General features: G+C 39.4%; 1 protein-coding gene across 10 annotated transcripts in view; it reads right to left on the bottom strand.

The window, feature by feature from the left end:
- Positions 1-26501, bottom strand: part of HDAC4 (histone deacetylase 4) — a 144841-nt gene that overhangs the window by 48082 nt on the left and 70258 nt on the right. For 8 of the 10 annotated variants that reach the window (XM_089477887.1, XM_089477885.1, XM_089477884.1 and 5 more), the window contains 9 exons: positions 25000-25121; positions 16484-16615; positions 15058-15170; positions 13476-13592; positions 13187-13385; positions 10166-10404; positions 4731-4985; positions 2245-2431; positions 860-993 (listed from right to left, as the gene is read on the bottom strand). In XM_089477887.1, coding sequence (XP_089334013.1) covers positions 860-993; positions 2245-2431; positions 4731-4985; positions 10166-10404; positions 13187-13385; positions 13476-13592; positions 15058-15170; positions 16484-16615; positions 25000-25121 — 1498 coding nt within the window. The remainder of the gene's footprint in view (positions 1-859; positions 994-2244; positions 2432-4730; positions 4986-10165; positions 10405-13186; positions 13386-13475; positions 13593-15057; positions 15171-16483; positions 16616-24999; positions 25122-26501) is intronic. The other 2 variants (XM_089477888.1, XM_089477891.1) reach the window with 1 other exon arrangement.

The following is a 26501-nucleotide window of genomic DNA, read 5'->3' as shown; positions in this document are numbered from 1 at the left end:
CCTCAGGTTCAATATGACAACCAAGAGGGTCTGAGTTTAAATTGCCAAATTTCCTTTTCTCCCTCTGGGGAGACAATGCTGATAAGTCTTTTGCTTTCATTTTCTCTTTATTTTTCTCTTTTTAAAATGTTTTAGCCTCCTCTGAGGTAATTATTTTTGCTCTTACCACCATGACTTTACAACCCAAGTGCTGATGAGGGGATCTTCCCTCTGTACCATTCTCATCAGATACTAGGGAAAAAAATTCAGAACAGATTCGGATTCAACACCCAACTGAATTGTTGAACTATTTTTGTTTATATCCTGTTTTGTTGCTCACGTACTTGAGGCTAATTGAGAAGCTTTGGTATTGAACTCATCAGCCAGTAGCTTTTTCCCCTTCAATAGTGAGTGGGGAACATCCCTGTCCCCCTATTAATCTTCATTTTTCCTCTTTTTCTTTAAGAGTTCCCCTGTCCTTTCTAATTTCCTCCAACATAATGCCCAACTAGCTAGAGTCTAATTTTAATTTTATTGTTATAGAATAACAGATTCTCGGCCAACTAGTAAGGCAGAAGGAAAACTGAAGGAGAGAGAGAGATGCAGGCGCAATGATTTAAACGGAATTGCAATTTCATTCCCCAACCTTGACCAGTTGACATGAAAGAATATTCCAATGGTTGTGGATTGCTCCTTCAAGCCCTCCTGAAAATGTCACTCCTTTTGTCCCATGTGGTCTGAACTGATTCAAGACCTCATGGATAACATTTAGAAGTTTCTGCTACTACTTATCTCCCTGTTCTACATATAAACCAATCCTCACCCTCTCCAAATGGCAAGCCTTTTTGTTCTTCCTCCATTCTATTAGTACATCCATTACCTCACACTTGCTACGAAGGCCTGTTTCCTGAAGTCGCGACCAAATGCTTTGGATTCTTCCTGCATGTTCTGGATGACTGTTTGTATTTCCACAGGTACACTGGTGTTTCAGCATCAAGGTGTCATAAACAAGGCCTGCATCAGAAGATATAACAAATTTCAGGCTCCAGTCCTATAGTTATGTGGATATAAGCTTCACCAAAGACAGTGGGTCTCACTTCTGCATAGAGATGTACAAAAATGTGTAACTGCACAATTGATGTGCAATACTGAAAGAAAAAACATTTTGAAGTCAACGTTAAATGTCATGTCCAAGTGAAACATGCATGACAACTGTGTGTATGTGTGTGTGTGTGTGTGTATATATATATATGAATGACTGCTGAAAGAGGGATGAACAGGTTCTAAAATTTTACAAGCAGTTGTATAATATTTATAATATATAATGTAATATTTTGTAATATAATATTACAACTGGCTATGCCTAACATGAAAGGCAAGGTGAATGGCCATTTAACTCTGGTATTTCACTAGAAATTATGGCACTCTGTTTAAAGTAACCAAGAAGAATGAAGATGAAGAAATAATCACCAAAACGCAAGACAGATTGGGTCAAAAACAGAAATCTAAGTGTGACAGGGAAAATAAATTCCTAAAACACTGCTGCAGTAGACAAAAAGGAACTGAGGGCTTAAATGGAAAGTGAGTAGATAGGTTGTTCAGAGAGTAGGGAGGGCCAAAACACATATGGAATAGCCCTAGGAGGTCCCGAAGTTGCAATGCGCAGGCACACAATAACCCATGTGTGTGATTTACAGAGAGCCCAGGATTTCCTCTGCCACATCTAGGATTCGCCCCTTTTCCCTTGCGGCCCCTCACTCCTGGAACCTTCTTCCCTCATGAGCAAGGGCCATCACTTCTTTAACCAGCTTCAAAACGGAGTTGAAGACCATCCTGTTCAGAGAAGCGTACCCAGGCATTGCATGATTGTCATTTGCTATCTGATGTTCTTTTTGTTGCCTGTTTTATTGAACCATTTCCTGTATTGCTATGTATTTTATTTGTATTATCCTATCATTTCTTAGATTGTACGCCATAGGCAGGTTTACTCTTTTATATTTGTTGTTTTTATGTACAGCGCTGTGCAAATCTACAGCGCTATAAAAATAAATAAATTAATAATACTGCTTTCCTCTATTTCTACTCTGGCCACCTAGCCTTTGTCAACCATTCCAGATTCTGATTATGCTATCTTCCTTTTGTGGAAAGGGAAGAAACTTTTCATGGCAACAACTACCAGTACAATTAGAAAAGTAAAAAAAAAGTGCAACAAACATGGACATACTGTAGGATAATTTTAATCCTGTCAAAATAGTTTTACAGTACCTGTTGTGAACTGTGGCTTGCAGGGTGGCTCCTGTACAGACATGGGGAAATTGGCAGAAGCAGGTGATGACTGGGCTCGAGAAAGTGGCCGATGCCCTCCAAAGGAGACTGGGATACCAGCAGCTTCCATGGATGCCTGGTAGTTCCTCAGCTGGTGAATGCGCTGCTGCTCTAGCAAAAGGGCCTGCTGTTAGGGAGGACAGATTGTGCGGTCAGCTTCAGAAATCCATAATTTTCTTTGTATCAAAGAACAATTACTTCACACTACTCCATTTGTTACTTTATTAGCCAATGCACATCAAATTAAATGCATTGCTGGTTAAGATAAACTTTTAAGTCTTTTAGTAGTGTTTCTAAAATGACATTCAAGTAATCCAAAACAACTCCTAAGAAAAGAGCACTGCTTTTAAATAGCAGTTTAATTTAATACCTTATCACAAGCCTTCAAAACAAGGTTCTGAATTTTAAACTTACATTTCAAAGCCAGGCAAGCTACAAAGTGTTGGTTATCCTTTAAAGCAGTAGTCCCCAGACTGTACTCTTTAACAGATTTTGGACTTCAATTTCCAGAATCCCAGACATAGCTGAGGTTTCTGGGAGCTGAAGTCCAAAATCTCGTAAGGGGCACAGTTTGGGGACCACTGCTTTAAAGCTTTTCATGGCTTGGATCCAGATTACATAAGGGTTTGCCTGCTCCAGTATAATCCACCCCTGTCCCCATGAATGGGAAAAAAGTGGGAGCTCAAGCCCATATTAGTCAATGGATGATGACATGCACACTCTACCATTTCCTAATATGGGGCAGGGCTATCTGCAGATGCTCCAATTCACAAATGGTTAGCCTGCTGATGCGGTGGGTTCACTGTATTCAGGACCCTGGGGTACAATTACTCCAGTCAGCTAGGTCTAGGTTGGCAGCTGTCGCTCAGAGGATATTTCTTCAGTGGCTCCTAGACTGTGGAATGACCTGCCAGAAGAGATTAAACAGCTGACTACACTGTCCAGATTTAAAACAGCATTAAAGATCAGTCTCTTTTGGCAGGCCTATCCAGATTATTTTTAAATGTGAATTTTAAATTATGGATTTTAAATATGGGTTGGTTGTTTTAATACATAATTCTCTTATTTGTTCTTTTAAATTAATGTTGTGCACTTTTAACTGATGTTGTATGCTGTATATTAATCTGTTGTTGTTCCCCACTTCAATCAATGGGGAAAGGCCAGTAAGAAATAATTATAACATTTTAAATAGTATTAATTTTTATGCACTAAAAATCAGAAGTTGGCTATTAAAATGAGATTTCATCATTAGTATTACAGTGGGCCCTCCTTATTCATAGACTTGCCATCCATGGATTTGAGCATCCGCAGATGGCAAGCCCATAGGGGGTGGGAGAAGGAGGAGGAGGAAGGGAAAGGGGCAGCAGTGGTGATAAGAGGAGAAGGAAAAAGGAGGAGGAGGAGGAACTGGGGAAGAGGAGGAAGAGCAGTGGTGGCAGGGCGAGGAAGAGGAGGAGGAAGAGAAGAGTGGAGGCAGAGGTGGGGGAGGAGGAGGGGGAAAAGACAAGCAAATGTGGAGGCAGCAGTAGCAGAGGAGGAGAGGAGGAAGGAAGAAGAGAAAAAGCGGAGGAGGAGGGTAAGCGGAGGAGTTGGAAGAAAAGGAAAAGCAGTGGCAGTGGGGCAAGGAGGAGGAGGAGAAAGAAAGAGGAAGAGAGGAGTCAGATGTAGGGGGAGGAGGAGAAGGGGAGAAAGAAGAAGAGAAGGATGAAGATGAGGAAGTATGGAGGTGGCATCCTGTTTCTACATATCTCAGTTCAAACCAATGTGTGGCATCCTTCCTTGCAATTGAAGACTGTATGCCTCATATTATTGAATTCATTTTATTAAAAATATTTCTATACTACCTTTTGTGGAAAAGCTTTCACAAGGCAGTTCAAAACATAACATTTTAAAATCATGAAGCATTTAATGCAGTTAATTAAAACTTACCGGAAACAGCAAGGACAATGAAAACTGCATTATAAAAGATGGGCTACATTCAATTAAAAGCAGCCTGGGAAAAAACCCAAGTCTTTAAAAACTTGTGCTGGTCTATGACCGTACTAAAGATTCTATTCTATTCTAAAGACTTTAAAAACAGGGACAAATGTTCTATTCCAGACATGATAAGAGGAACAGGAGCCAACATTCTTGCTTCCTCACTAGAATTAAGATAATGCACACATTTGTTTGGGGGCTAAAATTGTCAGTCCAACCACAGAAATCCAAGCGAGTCCTGTCTGCTGTGTGTTCAAGCTGAAAGAAGTTAAGAACACATCTGGTACTCTTGCCCCTCATGAAAAATGATGTGCAGAGATTTAAATCGGGGATACATTGCCTTTCAGATATTCTGTTTCCATGAACAAAGAGCAACAAACATAGAAGCCTCCAGAAAAATTTCATTAAGTAAATCAAGGTGTGTTCCCAGTCACAGCATTTTGTCTTACCTGTCTGAAGAGTAACTCCTGCTCAGCTTGCCTCTGCCCTGGCTCTAGTTCTGGTTGCAACTCTCCATCTTCATCACTCTCCACAGGCTCTTGCTTCACTTGGACCATACTGGTCAACCCCTGAACGTCCTTTTGGTTTGATATCCTGTCGATATATGGGTCTTCTAAAAATGCTTGGTGTTCTCGTAATTCTTCTTCAGTCTCTTCAGGATGGCTTTCATGCTGGCGGGAAGACTCATTTGATTTTGGTATCATCTGTAAACATTTCCCAAAATTTACTCACAGAAGTATGACTCTCAGGAATCAAAAACAGTTTTATCAACAAGCCACTTGCAGTTCAGAAGAATGGAAGGAAATAATTTTTCCAAAATCCAAAAACCACACATGTACACTAGATTAGTTTTAAACAAAAGATGTAGCATGGCAGATTGCTCTTTTTCACATTTGTTCTATTTACACACTCAATAAAATACACCACTGGCTTCTCTATAATATGACAAACATATTGTAAGTTGTTCCTACTTACCAAAGAAACTATACCTCTTTTCAAGCATGCATAATGGGAAAGTTATGCAGAGAATATTAAGAGAATTCTTAATATGACCACTAATTACTAAAGTCTAGCCTGCTACTTTAAAAGTCATTTACACACAAGCCCCCCCACCCCTCACCATTCCCTTCTCCTTTTGTGTCGTGTCTTTTTAGATTGTAAGCCTGAGTGCAGAGAAACGTCTATTATCCCCTCTGTGGTAAGCCACCCGGATTCCCAGTGATTGGGCGGCATATAAATAAATCATCATATTATTATTATTATTATTATTATTATTATTATTATTATTATTATGACATATACGATGTAGTGTAGAGGTCTGAGCATATGACTTGGACTCTGGAGATAGGGGTTTGATTTCCTGCTCAGTCATGGAGACCCACTGGGTGACTTTGGACAAGTCGCACACTGTCAGCCCCAGAAAAGGTTCGCCTTAGGGTTGCTGTAAACTGGAAATGACTTGAATGAACACAACAACAACAATAGCTGTAGTACACAAAGTACAAACCTCACATCCGTGGGACCAGTATCCACAGTTTCACTTACCCACAACTGAAAAAAAATATGTTCTCTCTAGACATTTTTAAGGTCCTCTATGGTATTCTTCTGGCATAAGTTGACCACAGAGTTGTAATGGAGGACCTAAGAAAAATACCTAGAGAGCATCTAGACAGTGCGATCCTATGTCAACTTCCACCAGAAGTCATTCACTTCAATAGGATTCGCTATTTATCTATGGTTTCACATTTCCACGGTATGTCCAGCAACGCATGTCCCGTGGATACAGGAGTTGTGCTGCATGTTCAGTATGACAAAACAGGACAACAGGATTTAAGGCACAGAAAGAGACATATCTTCTAGTCTTGTATTAATCTTAATACTCATTTTACAACCTATGGCTTTCCATTCTACTTGTGCTTTGAAACTTACTTTTATAAAAGTAGCACAGATAAAGCTACAATGAATTAATCATTTTCTTTGGCTTCAATGGATATACCCAGTATAATTTTTCCCTCCAGATTCTATATCAAATACAATTGCTGCAACTACTGTAGTTCATAAAATATAAATAAAATGGTAAAAAGTTTGGTCTTAGCTTTGGGAATTACTGTTAGCTTTTTAATTTTAAAATGATATTAAGCATTTTTTTAAAAAAAAGAACAGAAGTAGCTGCCAATAATTTAATGTTATTAAAATATGTCACAGAGAAAATGTTTGCTATGCTTTTTCATCCTTTTTAATCTGAAATTTCATAACTGACTGACTAAGCTATACAGAAAACATAAAAAAAGAAAAAGGTAAATAAAACCTGGGGGGTAAAATTCCTGTGATTAGGCAATAAGAAAAACAAGGGTATAGACAGTAAATCCAAGAATTGCATATCTTGTTCAAAAGCCTTTCCTGTTTCAGTACCTTGAAGGGAGGGAGAGAAGGAGAGAGAGAGAACTATTCTTGGTAAAATGGCTTAGCATATAATACTCCAGAAAGAGCACTTATGCTATTCTGGTTTCCTATATCTCTAGTTTTCTATGTTGGAACTATATTATTCCCCCCCCCCCCCAAGTTTTCTAGATAAGAAAAAAATGCTATCATATGAAGGAAATACATTAAATAACATCACAAGCATTGGGTTATGACACCCACATAACCACCGCCACCCACCTTAAAACTGGCCTTCTATGGAGCAAAGTGGGAAAAATGTCTTTCAGATTGCTGATACACATACATACAAACTGAGAGTGAGGGATGAAAGAAGGAGCAAATATAACAAAGATACAGAGCAGCTAAAGAAAAGCCTCAACATGACATGGGGTTTTTAAAGAATGATAAAATAGTAAAATAGTCAGCACATTTCAGTAAAGACTTCCTTCTGGGGCACTGAAAGAACATCCATGGTATAAACACATACCAGTCAAACACTCCATCAAATCAAAATGCAGCTATACACATCTGCTAGTTGCTAATAGCAATCAATGATATTAATAAAGAATAATCATGATACAAAGCACTCTCAATTACTTTAATTTTATTTCTTTTAAGTATTCATAGGCTGTCTTTCTGAATTAAATCCACCAACAGAGTAAACAAAGTAAAAGGATAAAAATAAAAATACAACACTATAACAGTTTTAAATTAGAAGAATACAAAATCTTACTAATATATTAAAATATCATTCAACGAATATAAATCATGCCCAGAGCTACAGTAAAACAGCTGTATGCCCAATGGAATCCACTGCCATTTTAATGCCCTTTGAAAGCCGTAACTGCAGCAACTAGCCACACATTTTCTAGGAGGGATCAATAAGGCAGAGCCGACTACAAAAGAAGGACCTGATTGTAGTGCCTGCCAATCTTTTTTCTAGCACCAAAACACTAAGTACTTAAAGGCCAAAATCAGTACCTGATTTGAACCTAGAAATATATCAGCAACCAATGACACTGATGCAGAAGTGATGAAATGTGAATGGACAGTCTAGCCTCCATGTGCTCCCCTAACTCTAGTTAGAAACTAACTCTAGTTTCTGGATCTTCTGCAAAACAAACACATGTGGAGCACATTATGTGATCTTGTCTTGATGTGACCATTCATAACCATGGTTATATCCCCTGTAGCCTAAGCTATAAAAAGTTATCTCAAGGGTTATTCACACTGTGAAAATAATCCAGGATGAATCTGGGTTGAATTCCCATTGTTCACACGCATCCCAAATGCACCCAATTAAGTTTGGGGGGGGGGGGGGAGGCTACCAAAACCTCCACTTAATAAGGGATAATCGATATTGAATTTTTCCTTGAATTTTTTTGAAAAGATTCACATTGTCAATACTTTGAATAGACAATGCGAATAGATCTGGGATAAAACACTGCATGCCTTGAACGTGTTTCAAATGTATTCGCATGAGATACCAAAATGTGTGGATGCTCAAGTCCCATTATATACAGTGGCACAGTAAAATGGTGTCCCTTATTTAAAAATGGCAAAGTCAATGTTTGCTATTTGGAATTTATATTTCTTTTAATATTTTCAAGCCATGGATATGTGAATCTATGGATAAAGAAACTGGATATAGAGGGCTCACTGTACTCAACTAGACAGCTGTAGGACTTTAGTGATGTCCCTCTCACTTGGGCAAATACTTTAGTTTTGTATGTTCTACATTAATCTTTATTTAACAAACATGGGGCAGGATCCTTGTTGTTTGTTCTGTGCCTTCAAGTTATTTCTGACTTATGGGAACCCTAAGGTGACCTTTTTTCTTGGCAGGTTTCTTAAGAGAGAGTTTGCCATTGCCATCATCCAAGGCTGAGAGAGTGTGGCTTGCCCATGGTCACCCAGTGGGTTTCCATGGCAGAGTGGGGATCTGAACCTCAGTCTCCAGTCGTAGTCCAATGCTCAAACCACTACGGCAGGAACCTATGACATTCATCACTAGCTAAATTTGTTTTTTATGATAGTAAAAATGTCTCTTTGGAAACACTATATTTCATACACAGATTTGACCAGAGGATTCAAACTTTAATAACTGATGTACTGTAACACTTGTTGCTAAACTGGCAATTCGCATCTTTAAAACTGACCCAAATGAACTGCAATATATTAATTTTTTTAAAAAAGATGGCATCATCTACAACTTCTAATCACCCTAATTTTAAGCTCTACTCCACCAAGTATGTTTGGAGAGCAGCAAGTGAAATCTCCATGGAAATAACAGCTCTAAACTAGAGCAGTATGCTAGTCTCAATGAAGTCCAGGTCTGGCACATGCATAGCAGTGGCATGTTTCCAAAAGTACAAAAATGACGTCAGTGGCTTGTGTAATCATTTTGTCTTTGCTCTGTTTTATAAACAAAGTGCTTCTCCCCACCCCCTTCAACTGTCTCTGAATTTCTCACTGGAAAAAATTTGCATGAGCATGTAGAATGTTTGCTTTAATCAAAGAACAATCTGCTTTAGAATGTTGCTTTAATCAAAGAACTATATATCCACCTTCAATTGAAACCACAGCACTTTGAAAGTCAAACTTGACTACTGCATTTCTCTCTAACTATAAGAAATTATGAGAAGGGTGGTGCTGGTAAAATAAGTATGCCATATCTTGACAAATTAAAATGCTTAGAATTATGTCCCTTTGAGCAAAGTTTATGTTGCCTTGAGACAAGCTTGGCTTGTATTTCTAAGGCCTAGGCCCAATCAAAATGATTGGTTGGAATGGTTACAATATCAGAATTATGTGTGTGCACACAGGCAACTGTGAACACCCACCCACAACTGCCTTGAATAGTAAAACTTGTGGCTGCATAAGGAATGGAAGATGTCACAAACAGAATTAGAAATAAACTTTCTATGTTGCTTGCTCAAAAGATACTTGGAATTTCAAAGATTATACACTTACATAATTCTGGCAGTCTTCACAGCCTTCATAAATATTAATAAGTAATATACAGAGGCCTCTAAGAAGGAGAGGCAGAGAATGAGCAACACAAGGTCCTAAAATGAACATGTCAAGATTTCAGCTGTGAACAGAACTAAAGATTCCCAGGTGCCAATTGAGTATTCGAGTATTCAGAAATATTCTTTTTACGCAGATATGGTATTCTGGTGAATGAATGAAGTGAACATACATCTCACACTCAGATAGCTGATTTTCAATGGGATCAGTCTCACTTCCAGCTTCACTCAGTTTTAGAGGGTCACACTGTGCACATATTTCCGGTATATATCATTTTTCTATGTGTTCTTTAAGAACATCCGAACATTAAGCAATCCAAGAATAAAGACAAATAGACATTACATAATTATAAGCTGTGCATATTAGAGCAAAGTCATTTCTGAACGGGTACATTAAAATTGCATGAGCAAGAACCAGCAACTGGCATACCTACCTTGTTAATGTGCAGCTGCTGCTGCTGAAATTGCTGTTTGTGTTTTTCCAGGAACTGCTGATGCTGTTGTTGGATCACTAATTGCTGGAGGGCCTGTGCATTCTGGGGAAGAGGAGCAGACTGTGTGCGCCCCAGAGGGCGGTGTTGTCGTAGTTTATGTATTGAGGGAGAGAGCCGGTCTGCACCCACAAGGGACTGCGCATGGAGGGGGAGTGCCCCTAGTCCTGAAAGATACCAGTCTGAAGATAATACAGAGGAAAACAGTGAAGAAGAAAGAAGAAGAGAAGAGGAAGGGAGAAAAGCCTTTTGAGTAACGCCCACAGCAACAGTAAAGTGTGCTATGAAGCCAGCCATGTCATTTAGTGCTGCTGAAAGGTTTTTTTTTAAGAACATCACAAAACAAAAGTCAAGAGTATAGGGATAAACAATAAGACACAAATGGTGGCTAGGAATAAAGATTAGCTATTCGGAAGAAGGGGCAGGCAGAGTTCCATCATGCGTAGACCCAAAAGCAGGTGTAAGGCTCTTCCTTCATCCCAACTCCACATCCCTGGTTTGGAGGAACAAAAGAGGTGGCAGTATTTTATCACCTCCTACACTGCAATCCCCTTTCCTTGTGTCTTTAGATGTAAATTTGAGGGGAGGAATTGCCAAAGTAACAAGCTGTAAACCGCCCTGAAAGCCTTCGTGACTGAAGAGTGGTCTACAAATATTCTAAATAAATAAATTTGGTTAACAGAATAGGTGAGAACTGTCTTCTATGAAATAAGAACATTTTGCTTCTAGGGACAAGTGTTGTCATATTAAAGGACAATGTCATCAATCAGTATACTTTCAACTCAGCATAGAATGGCTAAGATGATCAGTTTGTATTGACAGGAGTTCATCTATCTTTTGCTGAACTGAGTGGGCAATTCCAGAGTAGGAAATTCTGCTTTTTCCATTAGTATGAGGGACTTGGAAGAGGTTCAGTAGAAGAGTAATCTCTCCCATCCTTTATTGCACTGAAACGAGAGGTTACCCAAATACACAATTAGCAGTGGTCTGGACTGACCTCAGCACGCAGCATAGTCAGATAAATGCCAAAGTGCTGTAGCCTGGCAGATCCATTCTGTCTATGTGTCAGGTAAAAAAGAGAAGTGTTTGACATTTTAACCTGCCCTCATATGTTCCTGATATATCATCATTTTACTAAAAGATTATGGCAGATATATTTAAAAAAACATGTTAAAAAAAAGATTATGGCAGATTTGTGGATGTAGGAGATCAAAATGATGCTTGGCTTGTTCACCCACTATAGTCATACAATAATCCTCTTAGTACTGTATATAATCATATGTGTCTAGAAGTCTAGCAATCTTAGTCAAAAAATCCAGCTCAAAAAACCTGGGTCAACTTATCCATGGGTCAATGTAAATAATGTACCGTATTTTCCGGCATATAAGATGACTGGGCGTATAAGACAACCCCCAACTTTTCCAGTTAAAATATAATTTGGGATGTACTCACCGTATAAGACTACCCCTCTTCCAACGCACACCAAATAAAAATTAAAAAAACATCAGATTTGATTTCAATATGGCAATTTTAATTCAAATGCTTATGACATGCAGGTACTTAGCAGGAAACCTTGATGTATACAAAGCCTGCTTGGATTGGTTAGCTCTCCCTGCCTGCCCATTGCTCCCTGTCTCCAAGACTATCAGAGCAGTAGCTGCTTTCATACGATCGCCGCATGTGGCAGGGATGTGGCCGTGGCTGTTTTTTAGCTCCCCCCCCCCCCCACCATATGCGGCAACCGCAGATTCTCCAGTCCAGCTCAGAAGTTTCAGCACCTGCCCTATAATATGACGCCCGGCGTATAAGACGACCCCTGACTTTTGAGAAGATTTTCCTGGGTTAAAAAGTAGTCTTATATGCCAGAAAATACAGTACCTTAACTCTTATAAAAAAAAGAAGCATCCTCTTCTCTTGAGTAGAGTGGTGAAAGGTGAGAGTTTAGTCTGTCCCAGGAGAACCTAAAAAACACTGACTCTCTTCTACTCTTTCTGCTGCAGCACTGCTTTTGGCCTTTTTGAATGCCCGGAAAGGAGGGAATTAGTGGTGGTGATGATGATTCCCCTCACAAGACCACCAAAAGAGAAGAGGAGTTGGTGCTACTTTTAGGTGCTCCCAGGATGGTCTAAGCTCTCTCCTTTCACCATTCTATTCAGAGAAAGGATGCTTCCGTTTTTTATAAGAATTGATCCTGTACCATAACTCTTGTCTTCACATCCTTTTTGGCATGTGTGCATTTTCTTGGCCTTGCCGATGACTGGTTGCCTCCCCGACATATCACACTGCCATAATTTAGTGTAATTCCTTCCTCATTCATCAAGACTTTAGGGTGAGCACAAACAGTTTATGCCTGTCGGAATCTTGTAAGTTCTTTAGCATTGTTTTCGTTTGCTTCGTCCTTTACATCCTTTGTTGCAGGCTCCTAAGTTTGACCCTCGACTTATCCACAGGTCATATCAAAATCCTGTTTTTGGCCCTAAAACCTGCTCCCAAGTTATACATGAGATCAACTTATACACAAGTAGACACAGTAAGTACATCAAGCCTTGTATCCTACATGCTTCATCCTTATTTTTCTCCTCCTTTCTTTCTTTTTTATCCATTTGCTAATGTTACCAAACTAGTTTCTTGTCATATTGAAAATAAATTATCGTTACCTATCTTGGAACAAACAAGGATCTGAAATCAACTAAAACTGTGTTTCAGATTCTCATGTATTCCGATCCTGGCAAGCACTGTTTTCTAGTTTAGGCATAATTGAAACTATGGTTAATTAATTAACTTAGGACCACTGTAATCATGGCACACTAAGAAGAAAAGAGGAAAGAGAGTAGGTAAGGACTGAGAACACAGATACAAAGCTCATGAACACTGTGGCTTATTAAGTCAAAATGTATCCAAACTGGGCTTTTTAAGACAACTATGTACAATCAAACTTTTCAACACAATTCTAGTTATTCTCACCTGGGACTAAGGAATTTTGTGCCGCTGGCTGTTCCAGTAAAACCATGTGTTGAAGAAGAGGATTATGTGCATTTCCCCCATCCCTGTCCACCGCAGTGCTGCTCAGATAAGGAGTAATATGAGTGCCAGGAAATATGGAGATTCGTTGTTGTAATGAGGGAATAGTAAGTCTTTCAGTGTCCTGCTGTCCTGATCCACCCTGTAAGAATTTAATTGGTGATACACTGAATTCGTGAATACATTTTGTATAACCATACCCCCCAAATGTTTTACATTAAATACCACTTACACTGGATGGGGCAGTTGCAGGAAGTCCTAACGTTATATTGGGCAAGGAGGGAGATGTGTACAATGGAAGTTGTGTTACTGAGCCTTCACGATTCACAAGTCTATGAGCTAGATTGGTCTGAAAAGAGAATCAAATCAACTGCCTCAGAAGATATGACAGCACATTACACAAGAAACAACAACCTTGTGTATAATTATTAACAGTATTTTTCACTAGTTTGTTGAAAGGAGTGCAGGCCTAAAGCATGGAATAATCTAACTGGCCCCTGTTAAATGTCAATAGAGGTTTTCCCATCCAATAAAAATGAGATTTTACTGCTGATACTGATGGTTGTATCATGTATGAATCAACACAATTACTGTACCAATGCAGTTCAGCTTCAGTTTTCCCACTATTTTTCCCCTTCATGTCTAGGCTCCTCCTTTATCTTTTATTTACAAGTATAGTAGACCCTTGTTATATGCTGGGGCTTGGTTCCAAGATCCCCCGTGGATAATAAAATCCATGGATGCTCAAGTCCCATTAAATATAATGACATAGCAAAATCGTCCCTTATAAAAAATGGAAAATCAAGGTTTGATATTTGAAATTTATACTTTTTTTGAACATTTTCAAACCGTGGATGCTTGAATCCGTGTATAAAAAATCCATGTATAAGAAGGCCCGACTGTATTTTTATCTTATATTTTGGCTTAAGTAGCTGAACATTCAGAACCTTATCATATACCTATACTTCAATACTTTGATGTCTGACATGCATTTGTATTACATTTGAATCTATGAAAACACCAATCATACTAATTCTCTTTTTATCTTCTGACATACAGGCTTCAGGACATGAAATTTTGCAAACTATACACAAAGTATAGCATCCCACCTATAACAATCTTATTCTTTCCCAACCATTTTTTATTTCCAGAAAAAGAAACAAAACTATGAAATAAGCTAGAATCGCTTCTCGGCCTTTTGGCTAAGATCTAGTGAAATAAGCTAGATCAAGAGAAGATAATGACTAACTCTTGTTGAGCCCTTTAATAGACAGTGGGGGCAGCACTGGTGAAGCATCCAGCTATGTTCCTACACCTGGGCACACAGTGATGATGTCATCTTCTGGGATCTCCAGAGTACCTCACAGGGCTCCCAGGGGGAATGTTTCATTGCTGTCATCCAGCCACAGGAATACAGATGGATACTTTTTTCTGCCACATCCCCACTCTCAACTGGCCAGTAAATGGCCATGTTGGGGGTGGTAGGTGATAAGATAGATAAAACATTAGGTTTGGAGGGATGAGGAAGGAGACATTCTGCCTGGCTGAACTTTACTGCATCTCCCTGATCCAAGCTCAAGGTCAATTCTAAGTTTTCAATATAAAACATGTGAAAACAAAACTTTCTCCACACAAATATGCTAGATACTGTTCATCAATTGTGATAAAAATGAAAACATGCACAGGTTACCAGCGTTTTCCATTTATAAACTTAAACATTAGTAACAACCAAATTAAAAACTTGCTCTCTGTAATGTATACTGCAATTGGGTATACTGTGAAGAGAAAGACATTCAAATTAAACAAAGCCTTACCTCTGCCTGAATATTTGCAACTGATTGAGTAATTCCATTCTCAGCACTTATATTACTGGAACTATTGTTTGGAGAACTAGGGCCAGATCCAGGAGCACTGTTGCATGCTGAATCTAAAACACATTGAAAACCATTTACTAATGCCACTATGTTTCCATGAGTACTGCCATACTTACACAGGATATAAAATAAAATAAAAAATGCACAGTAACACATATGTCTTCACATGGGTGCTTATGAGTACTTCTTTTGTGGGAGCTAGATCTCATCTTTTCTGAAAGGGCCATGAGCCTCTTCAGAGTATTACCAGTCTGGTTTTATGTATCAAATAATAACAGATACCATTACTGCAGTGTATTCAAACCTCAATCTAATCTTTTTCCTCACAATTTGGCTAGGACAAAACAACACCAGCAACATAAAAGGCCTAAGATGGTAGGTTTCTTGATCCCTAAGAGCCCAGTTAATATTGTTTTGAATGAATTTAGATTTAAAATGTTATTACCAATTTCATATGGATCAGATACACCATTCCTGTGAGGGGAACTACACTGACAGGCGCTATACCAAAATGGAAAGGTGGCCCTTCAAAACAGTGTGGCAAGTATGGGGCAGCCTGGGGGAGGAAGGGCAAAGGAAATCAGTAAAAGGTGCCTTTTCTTTCCCAACCCCTCTCTCAATGGGAACTAATGCAGAATCTCAGTCCCTTCCATGAATGGAAAGAAACCTTCAATTTGCAGATGGAATGATCTAGATGTAACCATACAATTCTAATTATAATAACTGCCAGAGATGTAAGACACAGAAAGGTAATCTTTGACAACTGATGAAAATGCCCACATCTGAGTATTTAGGGGGAAATGCTGCAGTTGCTAATACTAGCACTACTATTCATCCCTCGGAGTGTAGTGGAGTCTCCTTCCTTGGAGGTCTTTAAGCAGAGGCTAGATGGCCATCTGTTGGGGATGCTTTGATTTGGATTTCCTGCATGGCAGAGGGTTGGACTGGATGGCCCGTGCGGTCTCTTCCAACTCTATGATTCTATGATTCTATGTAACAACTTCTTACTTAAAGAAACTGTTTTATTAAGATAATATAAAAATATCAATAGAATTTACAGCTCAAGAATATAGTTTATCAACCGCTGTCAAACTATTACAACTTGCTGGGGTGGGAGACTATACATTCCCACATATATTAGCATCTCATAATCTAACAGCCACAGTTTTCAAATGGACCAATGGGAAGAAGAGTTATGAAGAGGGAGAATATTTGCTGAAAGTTTGCCATTACTCATAGGAAATGGAATTAGAAAAAAACACCAGCAATCATTACAACTACTTTCATCCTACACAATGTTTATACAGTTTATCCAAACATTTTGTAATTTAAAAGTATTAAATTAACTGCTACCTCTACAACCTACCTGTGACATCTAAGGGACGCTTTTTCAGAGCTGTAACTACAGGACCATCTTTTCTTCGTAATAAGGGGCTACTGCGCCTTTCAGCAACCTTCTGCTTCAATCTGGATCGCAATTTCAGATTAGGTTCAGACGCTGGAATAAAAAGGGAAACAAACAAAATTGATTCTATACGATAGAATTTTCTAGCTATGCCAAAAATGTAATACCTAAGACACAGAATACTTGTCAATAAACAAGTACAGCGATTAAAAAATACAAATGTAGCCTAAAAGAGCAGACATTATACAGATAATGATTAAATACAATGGCCAGTATTTTATTTACTGCATTATAAATTCTTTAAATTTGTATGACTAAAGCATATATGATCCATAATGATTATTAAAGTAATGCAAACCTAATGCCCAAGAACTTTTAAATGCAATAATAGTGACTAAACCTGTAATCCTGTAAGAATATAAGAGCTGTGGCTGAACACTCAAAAGCTATCCTGTTGAGCATTTTCCCATTCAGAAGTCTATAGGAAGTCCACAAGATGGTCATGAGTGCAGTGGTCCTCTCTTTCCAGTAACTGGCTTTCAAATATGTATTGCTCCAATTTTGGAGGCTCTGGCCTGTTACAGACTGCCAAAATAAAGCTGCTTCAGGTCTCTTTGGAGGTATGCTGTTTAAATGATGCATGCATCCTAAAAATCCGGAAGCTGCACCAAAGCTGCACTCCAGTACTTAGGAATGGAGTGTGGCTTTGGCGCGACCTCCGGACTCTTAGGACCCATGCATCATTTAATTAGCATACCTCCAAAGAGACTCAAAGCAGATTTATTTTGGCAGTCTGTAGCAGGCCTCTGTCATAGCTATCAAAGTTCTCCATTTAACTTATTCTCCATTTAACATCTGTAAATCCCCTACTCTGCTCTACAAACTAACACTTTAATAGCAACTTAATTAACAATAAATTGAGATGTGTGTATGTAGGTACACTTCACAACTTCATAACTGTGAAGGTCACAACTGTAACTTGGAACTAAAGAAATACAAGATGTAACATGAAGTTTCATACCCATTTTCTAAATGTTAGAACCAATGTGTCTGCCTGTAATAGTCTACAAAAAAAAAAGGTGTACCAAATCATGGGGCAGTCACATGTAAGGGAACACAACACTCTCAAGCACAGCCACTCTTCTTAATGGGATTGAAACACTTCTCACAAGGAATTCAGTTAAATGGTAAAGGTATGAATAAAACTACTTGATTTTCACTACAAATAAATGTTACAGTTAGCATAACAAAAATATCTTACTAGAACACTGAAGCTTCCAATTTCTGCTAGTAAGTATTTCCAAAAAGCAGCAATAACATTTTAAACTTTATTTTTTACTTAATTTACTTTCTTTTCCTTATTTGTTTATATAGAAGTAATATACAGACTACAGCACTCTCTTTCAGGAATTTAGGATGTTCTTAACTCTGAAATTTGTACTTCTCAGGTAAACTACTGATCTGTTACTTGTCTACTGAATCCAGGAGAAGGGGGAGAGAGAAAAGTATACATGCAAGTTTAATAACACCTCCTGCAAGAATGCACAGGCAATAATAATCGATGCAATTTCTCAATTTATTTAGGGATTTGACAAGATGTGGCATATTGGAGTAAAGAATACAGCATTCAGGAATCAAGACATTGGACCATGACAGCATTAACAAGCAGAGGGTGGGCGGAAACACTGACATGAATGATTTTTTACGCATCAGGAAGAGTGGAGGCCCTCTGAATTGTACACCCACACTGTGTTAAGCACTTTAAGCTGCTGAGCAATTTTTGTAATAAGTCATTTAATGCATTCATGAACTAAGTATCAGCTCACCGAGGAATACTTTTGCTAAAACATACTGCTAGTTTACAATCCAAACAAAATTGTTTTTAACAGGAAGTGTTCACAGCAATTTGATCAGCACAGCAACAGCAACACTTTCACAACAGCTAGAAAAATAACCATTATTTTCTGTGTATCAGGTATAAGGCCTTTTAATTTCCATAGAATTACAGCATTCTGTGATAAATCTGTTTCTTTGCAAAATAGTGCAGTTAGTGAACAAATATGTAAACAAACAGCAACTTGTAAGGAGATTTCAAAAGGCAGCCTATTAAACTAACTAAATTATCACTACAATGAAATGCAGACAGGTTTTAACTATAGTTTTTCAAGTGGTCATCTGTGCAGTCATACAAATGGACAATCCTGCACCTTTCAGAACCTTCTAAAGCATTAATTGTTTGGGCAGCAGCCCTGCCCATCTTCAGCACCCCTAAATAGGGGTCTTCCCCCCAAAACCGCCCATTCAATGGACACTGATGCAGCAATCCAAAGGACAAGCAGGATGAGGGGAGGATGGGTGAGACTGTGTGAGTTCATAGATGACCAGTTATAAGTATGCAACCTGTTCTCATTCTTTGTGGTTTCTGTGACTCAGACAAATGAGAGACTAGCAAGCTACACAAGCAGGAAGTAGAAGTGTGATTATAAAGAATTCAGAAGTTTACTAAACATCAAATCAATGCAACACATCAAACATGAGCATAACACCCCCTGTCCATACAAGGTAATATCCATCTATAACAAGTCACAGAAGACAGAATTAATCTGAGATATCAAAACACAATATTGATATTATAATAGAATTGTCTTGAAATGCCAATAATACAGTCAGGAAAGAAAGTATAGACCTCCCAAAGGCAGCTTGAGCTTGAGACCTCAAGTCTACTCTGTAGAGTTATAAAAGTCACTGGCTGCAACCAAATAGCCATCCAACAGATGTCTTCACACAGAAGACATGGCAACAGCCATCATGGAATGAACCTGAATTCGAATCAGAGGTTCCTTGTAAGCCAATTCATAAGTGGGACAGATAACCAATACTACCCACTTTGAGAAGAGCTGTGACAAAATAGGAAGTCCTTTCTTCACTGAAGAATAGCACATACAGAGTCTTTGTTAAAATCTGAAAAGCCAAAATCCTGAATGCTAAAGCCTTCTACATGTCTAGACAGTGCAACTACTTCTTTAGTGCAGAAGTGGGATTCTGCATGAAAGCTGGGATGATAATGTCCTGGTTGACATGGAAAACAGATACCATCTTAGGCAAAAAGGTAATGTCAGGTCTCAAGATGGTTCAATCAGAGTGGAAGGTCAGGTAAGGGTAGTCCACACAGAGAACACAGATGATGAGCCAAGATGATATCAAAGCTCCACCATAGTGTCAGGCACAACACCAGAAGATGGAGGTTTTTAATCTTTCAAAAACTTCTTCAGAAGAGGATAGGAAAGCAGGAAGACTTCCTGAGCAGCTAAAGTTCTGCAGAAACTGCAGTGAAGTAATACCAGATAGACAAAACAAAAACAAAAAAAAACCCAAGCCTCTGGAAGGTAACAAAAACAGGAAATCAAGAACATGTCTAATATTGGCTTCAAAGGGAGGAGTGCTAAGGAGTAGAGGCTTGAAACTTCATCCACTTGAAAGAGTACAAACACCTGATGATGAGCAGCAGCAATAATTTCCCTAACAGCAATGGGTGAGAAGCCAGTGAGCAATCCTCCATACTGTGAGGCTGAAGATGTTAAGGATGAGGAGGTCCTGTCTGCATAGAATCATACAATTGTAGAGTTGGAAGAGACCACAAGGGCCATTCAGCCCAACTCCCTGCCATGCAGGAACTCTCAATCAAAGCATCCCCGACAGATGGCCATCCAGCCTCTGTTTAAAGACCTCTAAGGAGGGAGACTCCACTACACTCCAAGGAAATGTGTTCCACTGTCAAACAGCCCTTACTCTCAAAAAGTTCCTCCTAATGTTGAGGTGGAATCTCTTTTCCTGGAGCTTGCATCCATTGTTCCAGGTCCTGTTCTCTGGAGCAGCAGAAAACAAGCTGACTCCCTCCTCAATCCAACATCCCTTCAAATATTTAAACAGGGCTATCATATCACCTCTTAACCTTCTCTTACCCAGGCTAAACATCCCCATCTCCCTAAATCATTCCTCATAGGACATGGTTTCCATACCCTTCACCATTTTAGTTGCCCTCCTTTGGACATGCTCCCGTTTCTCCATTTCCTTTTTGAATTGTGGTGCCCAGAACTGGATACAATATTCCAGGTGGGGCCTGACCAAAGCAGAATACAGTGGCACTATTACTTCTCTTGATCTAGACACTATACTTTTATTGATGCAGCTTAAAATTGCATTGGCCTTTTTAGCTGCCACATCAGACTGTTGACTCGTGTTCAACTCATGGTCTACTTGGGCTCCTAGATCTCTTTCACATGGAGTCTCGTTCAGCCAGATGTCTCCCATCTTATATCTGTGCATTTCATTTTTCTGCCCTAAGTGCAGTACCTTACATTTCTCCGTGTTGAATTTCATTTTGTTATCTTTGGCCCAGCTTTCTAGTTTATTCTATGCATGAAAGTTGATCACAGACCCCTCGAGATAGGTGGAGAACAGGGGTAAACCATGCCTGCCAAGGCTGCCATGGCGCAATCAGGATATAAGCTGCAAACTGATGGAGCTTGGCAATTACCTTTGTGATAAGACAGACAGGAAGAAAAGCATACATGGTGACGCCTCTCCAATGAAAAAGGAAGGCATCTCCACACGACCTTCCCCATGGAATCCAGGAACAAAACGCCTCAGACTGAGCATTCATCTCAGAAGCAAAGATGTCTATCACTGGATAGCCGCAGCAATGGAAAATTCGTACTGTAACCTCAGGTTGGAGCATCCAGCCATGAAAAGAATTTGACATCCAGCTGAGCTGAGCATGTCCACCAAGATGTTAGGCTATTGTTATCATGATGTTTCTGTCAATGCACCAATCCCAAAGCAGAGGAGAGTCATGGACCATGGACCCCCTTGCTTGCTGAGATAGCACATGACCATGGTGTTGTCAGTTAATATCTGCACCACTTTGCTTTGCAAGGGAGTCTCAAGGAAGTGGAATGCCTTCTCCACCACTAACAGTTCCAGCAACTTCAGGCCTCAAGGTGGGCTCCCCATCCCATCATTGAAGCATCCGTAATGATGAGCATTTGAAGCTAAGGAGGAGATAAAAACATGCTGTTTTGGATGTGTGCTACATCCAACCACCACCAGAGAATTGTTGAACAGTCCTTGGAATGGTGAGCCACTTTTTGGGAGTGTCTCAAAGTGGACTGAACTGAGAAATGAATCAGGCTTGTAGAGGCCACATTTGAAGCCCAGCATGAGACAGGATGACCAACATGGTGGACGCCATGTAGCTCAATGTTACTTGCACATGTCTGGGCCTTCTGTAGCAAAGACAACATAGAACCAATTGATAAAGTGCTGAGAACCAGTCATCCGGGAGGAAGGCAGCACAAGTCTTCAAATCTCCCATGAATCGTATCCTTTGAGTAGGAACCAAAAATAATTTCTCTCGTTTCTGGACAAGGCCGAGATGCTTGAGAAGGTGCAAAATGGCATCCAGTAGGAGTTGCCACCTAGTGGAAGCCACAACCAACAAGTTGTCTATAAATAGGTAAAGGATGATATCCTGCTGCTTTAGAGAAACTACCACCACTGCTATGACCTTTGTAAAGACATAAGGAGCAGTGCTGAGATCAAAAGGAAGAACTCTAAACCGGTAGAGTCACTTCTCTAAAGAAAGAACTCTCTTACAAAAAGGAACAATACCTTTCTATAAGACAGTTTCCATTGCCTGAAGTAATATGGCCAAAAAAGTGTGGTATGAAGAATGCCTGAGGGGACATACTTCCACAGGTTACTGGCATAACCTCTTGGGATGATGTCAAGAGCCCTCAAGTCTGAGGTGATGGTGCTCCAAGCAGGGTAGAATTTCTCTAGCCCTTTGTGAAAATGTTACACAGGCATTGATGATACTATGGTGGCAAAGCAGTTATCCTGAAAAAGTCAAAGACAACATTTAAAGGAATCATTCTGATCTTCCTGGAACAGGCATATAACATACAAAAGTTTAAGAAAAGGTTATCTGAGAACTTAAGTCTGTAAGGAAACATATATAAAGCTTTAAAGAGACAATTGCAAAGACAAGCTAAAGAAACTGTTAAACGGTATAACTAATAAAGTACTTATACACCGTATCCATTGTGAACACCATCCACTAAAAGAGAGACTGTATTTAGCCTGACTTGCAAATGAATTTCTTTCTTTGTTTCAACAAGCAGCTGTCTGAAGTGATTTCAGAAACACATTACAAAACACTATCAACATTGTGAACAACCTTTTAGGTTTGGAACATATTCGATAGTAGTTGTGTTGCTATCAAATAATAGCTGGTGCCTAGCTGGGGTGGGGGGGGACTGAAACCCAAAGGGCTGGCATCTAAAGAGAGTTATAGTGCATGAGACACTTAAAAGAGTCCCAGGTTTGAGTCTCGCAGTGAAGAATTTTGCATGGGATAGTGGTCATCACCTTCACATAATTGGTGGCAGAGGTGGTATCAAAAAGACCCATTGTGCTGCCATCCAAGAGAAGAGGTTGGATGGGTGAGCATCATCTTCACAGTAATGTTCTAGAAGGTTCTTAAAGATGCATTGTCCAGGCACAAGATAACCCATTTGTGTGAGTCACAGGCACATTACAGAAGCACCGAAGGGGCGTGTTAGGGTTGAGAAGGGGCGTCCCTTCTGGACGCCCCTCAACCCTAGTACGGACTGAGTCCGTACAAAATGGTGGCGCCCGTCTACACCAAAAAGAAACTGGACATATTTTAAAAATACATGAACAAAAAAAGGGCTCACTGACATAATGATCCTAATCACAACACAGAAAACAACAGATACTCCGCACTGATAATGAGAGAGAGGGAAAGAGGGGCTTGCATTTTCCTGGACCTCTGTCATACCGTACCTTTTTAAATGCAGACTACAAAAAAATCAACAACAAAAATAACTCACAATACTGCTCCAGTTTATTTTTTGTTTCCATAAGTGAAGTTATTCAAAGAGACAAATTTGTATGGACATACAGTGGGGTCTGTGGTATCTGCTGGGTTTTGGTTCCAGGACCTATGAGGATCCCCATATCCATGGATGCTCAAATCCCATTATATACAATGGTATATCAAGGTTTACTTTTGAGAATTGAAAAAAAAAAGGGGGGGGTGTTTTCAAGCCATGGATGACTGGATCCATAAATATGGAGGGCCACCTGTACTTGCCTCTTCACTGTCACAGTTCAAGGAATTTAGACCATATGTCTTTCCTCTCATTTCTGCTCAACAGATAATGGAGCCAGAACTCATAATTACAGTTAGCCCTCCTCATCCATGGATTTTTTATCCACAGATTCAAGCATCCACAGATTGAAAATACTTTAAAATATATATAAATTCCCATAGACAAACCTTAATTTTGCTATTTTATAAAAGGGACACCATTTTACTATGCCATTATATTTAATGGTACTTGAGCATCCACAAATTTTGGTATCCATGGGGAATCCTGGAACCAAATCCGAGCAGATACCATGGGCTCACTGTACTATGAATAAGCAACAGGAGAGAGAAATGGATTATATATTTCTGTACAGTGCACCCGTGTTATATGCGGGCGCGCTTTACGCAGTCTTGAGCGTATGCACTCAAGCCGCGGGGAGCGCGGGGGCACAAGGGGTGGTGCGTCCCATTCAACTGAATTGTTCAATTGTTTCCAATGGGGCTTGAGCATAGGCGGAATTCGCCTTACGCGGGGGGGGGGGGGGGTCCAGAACAAGGGCCGACTGTATAAATTTCTGTATCTCTACCTGAACATTCAGATCAACATCAGAGGCCTTGCTCTGTACCACTTTCATTGCCTAAGGCATGACAAATGAGCACACAAAATGGAGCAAGCTGATTATTGCCCTGTGCTATGTCTGTTGATGATTTTACTCTGATTTTTTTTACTGCTGAGTCTTTTCTGTTGACCATTATTTCTGTTAAAGATTTCCTAATGTTTTTGTTGGTCTTTTACTTGCTAGCCACCTTTAGCATAAAAAAAGAATATTAATATTACACACAATGATTGCAGTGACTACACATATACATGAACAAATGATATACAGTTGTCCCTCCATATTTGCTAGAGTTAGGGGAACAAGACCCCGGTGAATATGGAAAAACCGCAAATAACAAAAACACTGTTTTTACCTGAGAGGACACCTCTCTAGGAATCTCTAGGTCCTCCAATGCAACTCTGTGGTCAATGTCCAACATACACTGACCACAGAATGGCACTGGAGTAGCTACAAATGGTCTTTCAGTGCAACTTTTAGTTAAAGTTGACCACAGTGTTGCGCTGGAGGACCTAGACAGTCCTAGAGAGAACATATTAATGAAATCCGTGAATAATCAAATCCGCAAATATCAAAGCCACAAATATGGAGGGATGACTGTATTTATAATTATAAATAATAATTAATGGAATAGAGAGTATGATTTATTCATAAAGGACTTGGAATGTCATAAAAGTAGAATTTACCTGTTTTTCTAAGTGGAAAATCATCTTTGGAATCATACATCCCTAGTACGGGGTGATTGTAATTGCCTGATACTCCACTTTGTGGTGGGGAACTCTGATCTAGAGAACTATGTTGTGTTTTCCTAAAGGAAAAAAAATTATAGAGGTCAATAATAACAAACAATAAGTACAATCAATATGATTAAATACTTCAAATTCTGAAAACATTTGCCATTGTATATGAATATACATTTAATAACTACCAGTGTTTGTTCTTTCGGTTTAATATAAATTCCAGTATTTTATAGTGTGTGTGTGTGTGTGTGTGTGTATTACATGATTATAACACTATATATCTCTTACTTTATTTATTTCCCCCTGATCCAACTTTCCCACATAATACATCACTGCTGCAGGACTTTCATTGGTTTTCTGGCATTCACAAATTTCCACAAATACTAGATTTGACCTCTAAAATCTAAAAGAGTGTGTACCTATAATTTTGTTTATTAAAACTCACATTTTTTTCAACATATAATAAACCTGTATTTTTTTTTTGGGGGGGGGGGGGGAGACCAGGAAGCATTTGTCTAAATGAGGGACTGGCAATTATGGCATACCATGTTTTTAGACTGCAACTGCCATAACCCTCATCAGTGAATGCACAACTTGAAACTGACAGGAAGTGTAGTATTTATATATATATAAAACCCTCAGTATCTGGGGGGATCCTTTCTGGATACCAAAATCCACGGATGCTTGAGTTCCATTGTACCGAATGGCAGTGTGTGCACACAGCCATGCCACCATTAGGGACAACAGGACTTCAAAGATGGCGCATGCACATGGCTGCACCACCAATAGGACAACCTCTGGTTGACCCTAATAGCAGTGTGGCCACATGCACATGCTGCCACCGGGGACAACAGGGGCTGTCCCTAATGGCAGTGCAGCCACGTATACATGCCACCATTGGAGACAACATGGGCTTGCCATCTGCAGATGCTTGAGTCTGCAGATATCGAGGGCTGACTGTATTTATTTTGCTACAGTAAGGTGGAAAGCAAATTATACAAAGGAAGAGAAATGAACGATCAGCACATACGATAACTTACTTCATGTTTTTCCTCCTACATGGACATGTTTTTAATACAGAAAATATTGTTTTTGCAAAGAAATGTATGATAAGTATAATGTCCTTGAATTATTTTATTGTGCATTTCTATTTTGGCCATCCGTTAACTACTTTTGTAGCAATTTTCTATTCTACTGAAAATACTTTTACCAGTATACAGTGTATTTCAAACATTTAACTTATTTCAGTGAGATCTTAACAATTTAGTAGTCATGTTTAGGACTGTAGTCGTAATGAATACAATACCGGACACAATCTCACTATGGGGCTCTACAAACCACCCCAAAAGAGCGGCTCCGCAACACCCCTTTCAGCGCTGGATTGGGGCCGTGGCAACCGCACACGGCTGCCCCAATCCGGCACTTTGCCAGCACTAAAAAGAATGGCA

This window comes from Sceloporus occidentalis, unplaced genomic scaffold (assembly GCF_023333645.1).
Source record: "Sceloporus occidentalis isolate IW3139 unplaced genomic scaffold, rSceOcc1.0.p SCAF_12, whole genome shotgun sequence".
Classification (NCBI taxonomy): Eukaryota; Metazoa; Chordata; class Lepidosauria; order Squamata; family Phrynosomatidae; genus Sceloporus; species Sceloporus occidentalis.
This window is presented reverse-complemented; position numbering and strand designations above follow the sequence as displayed.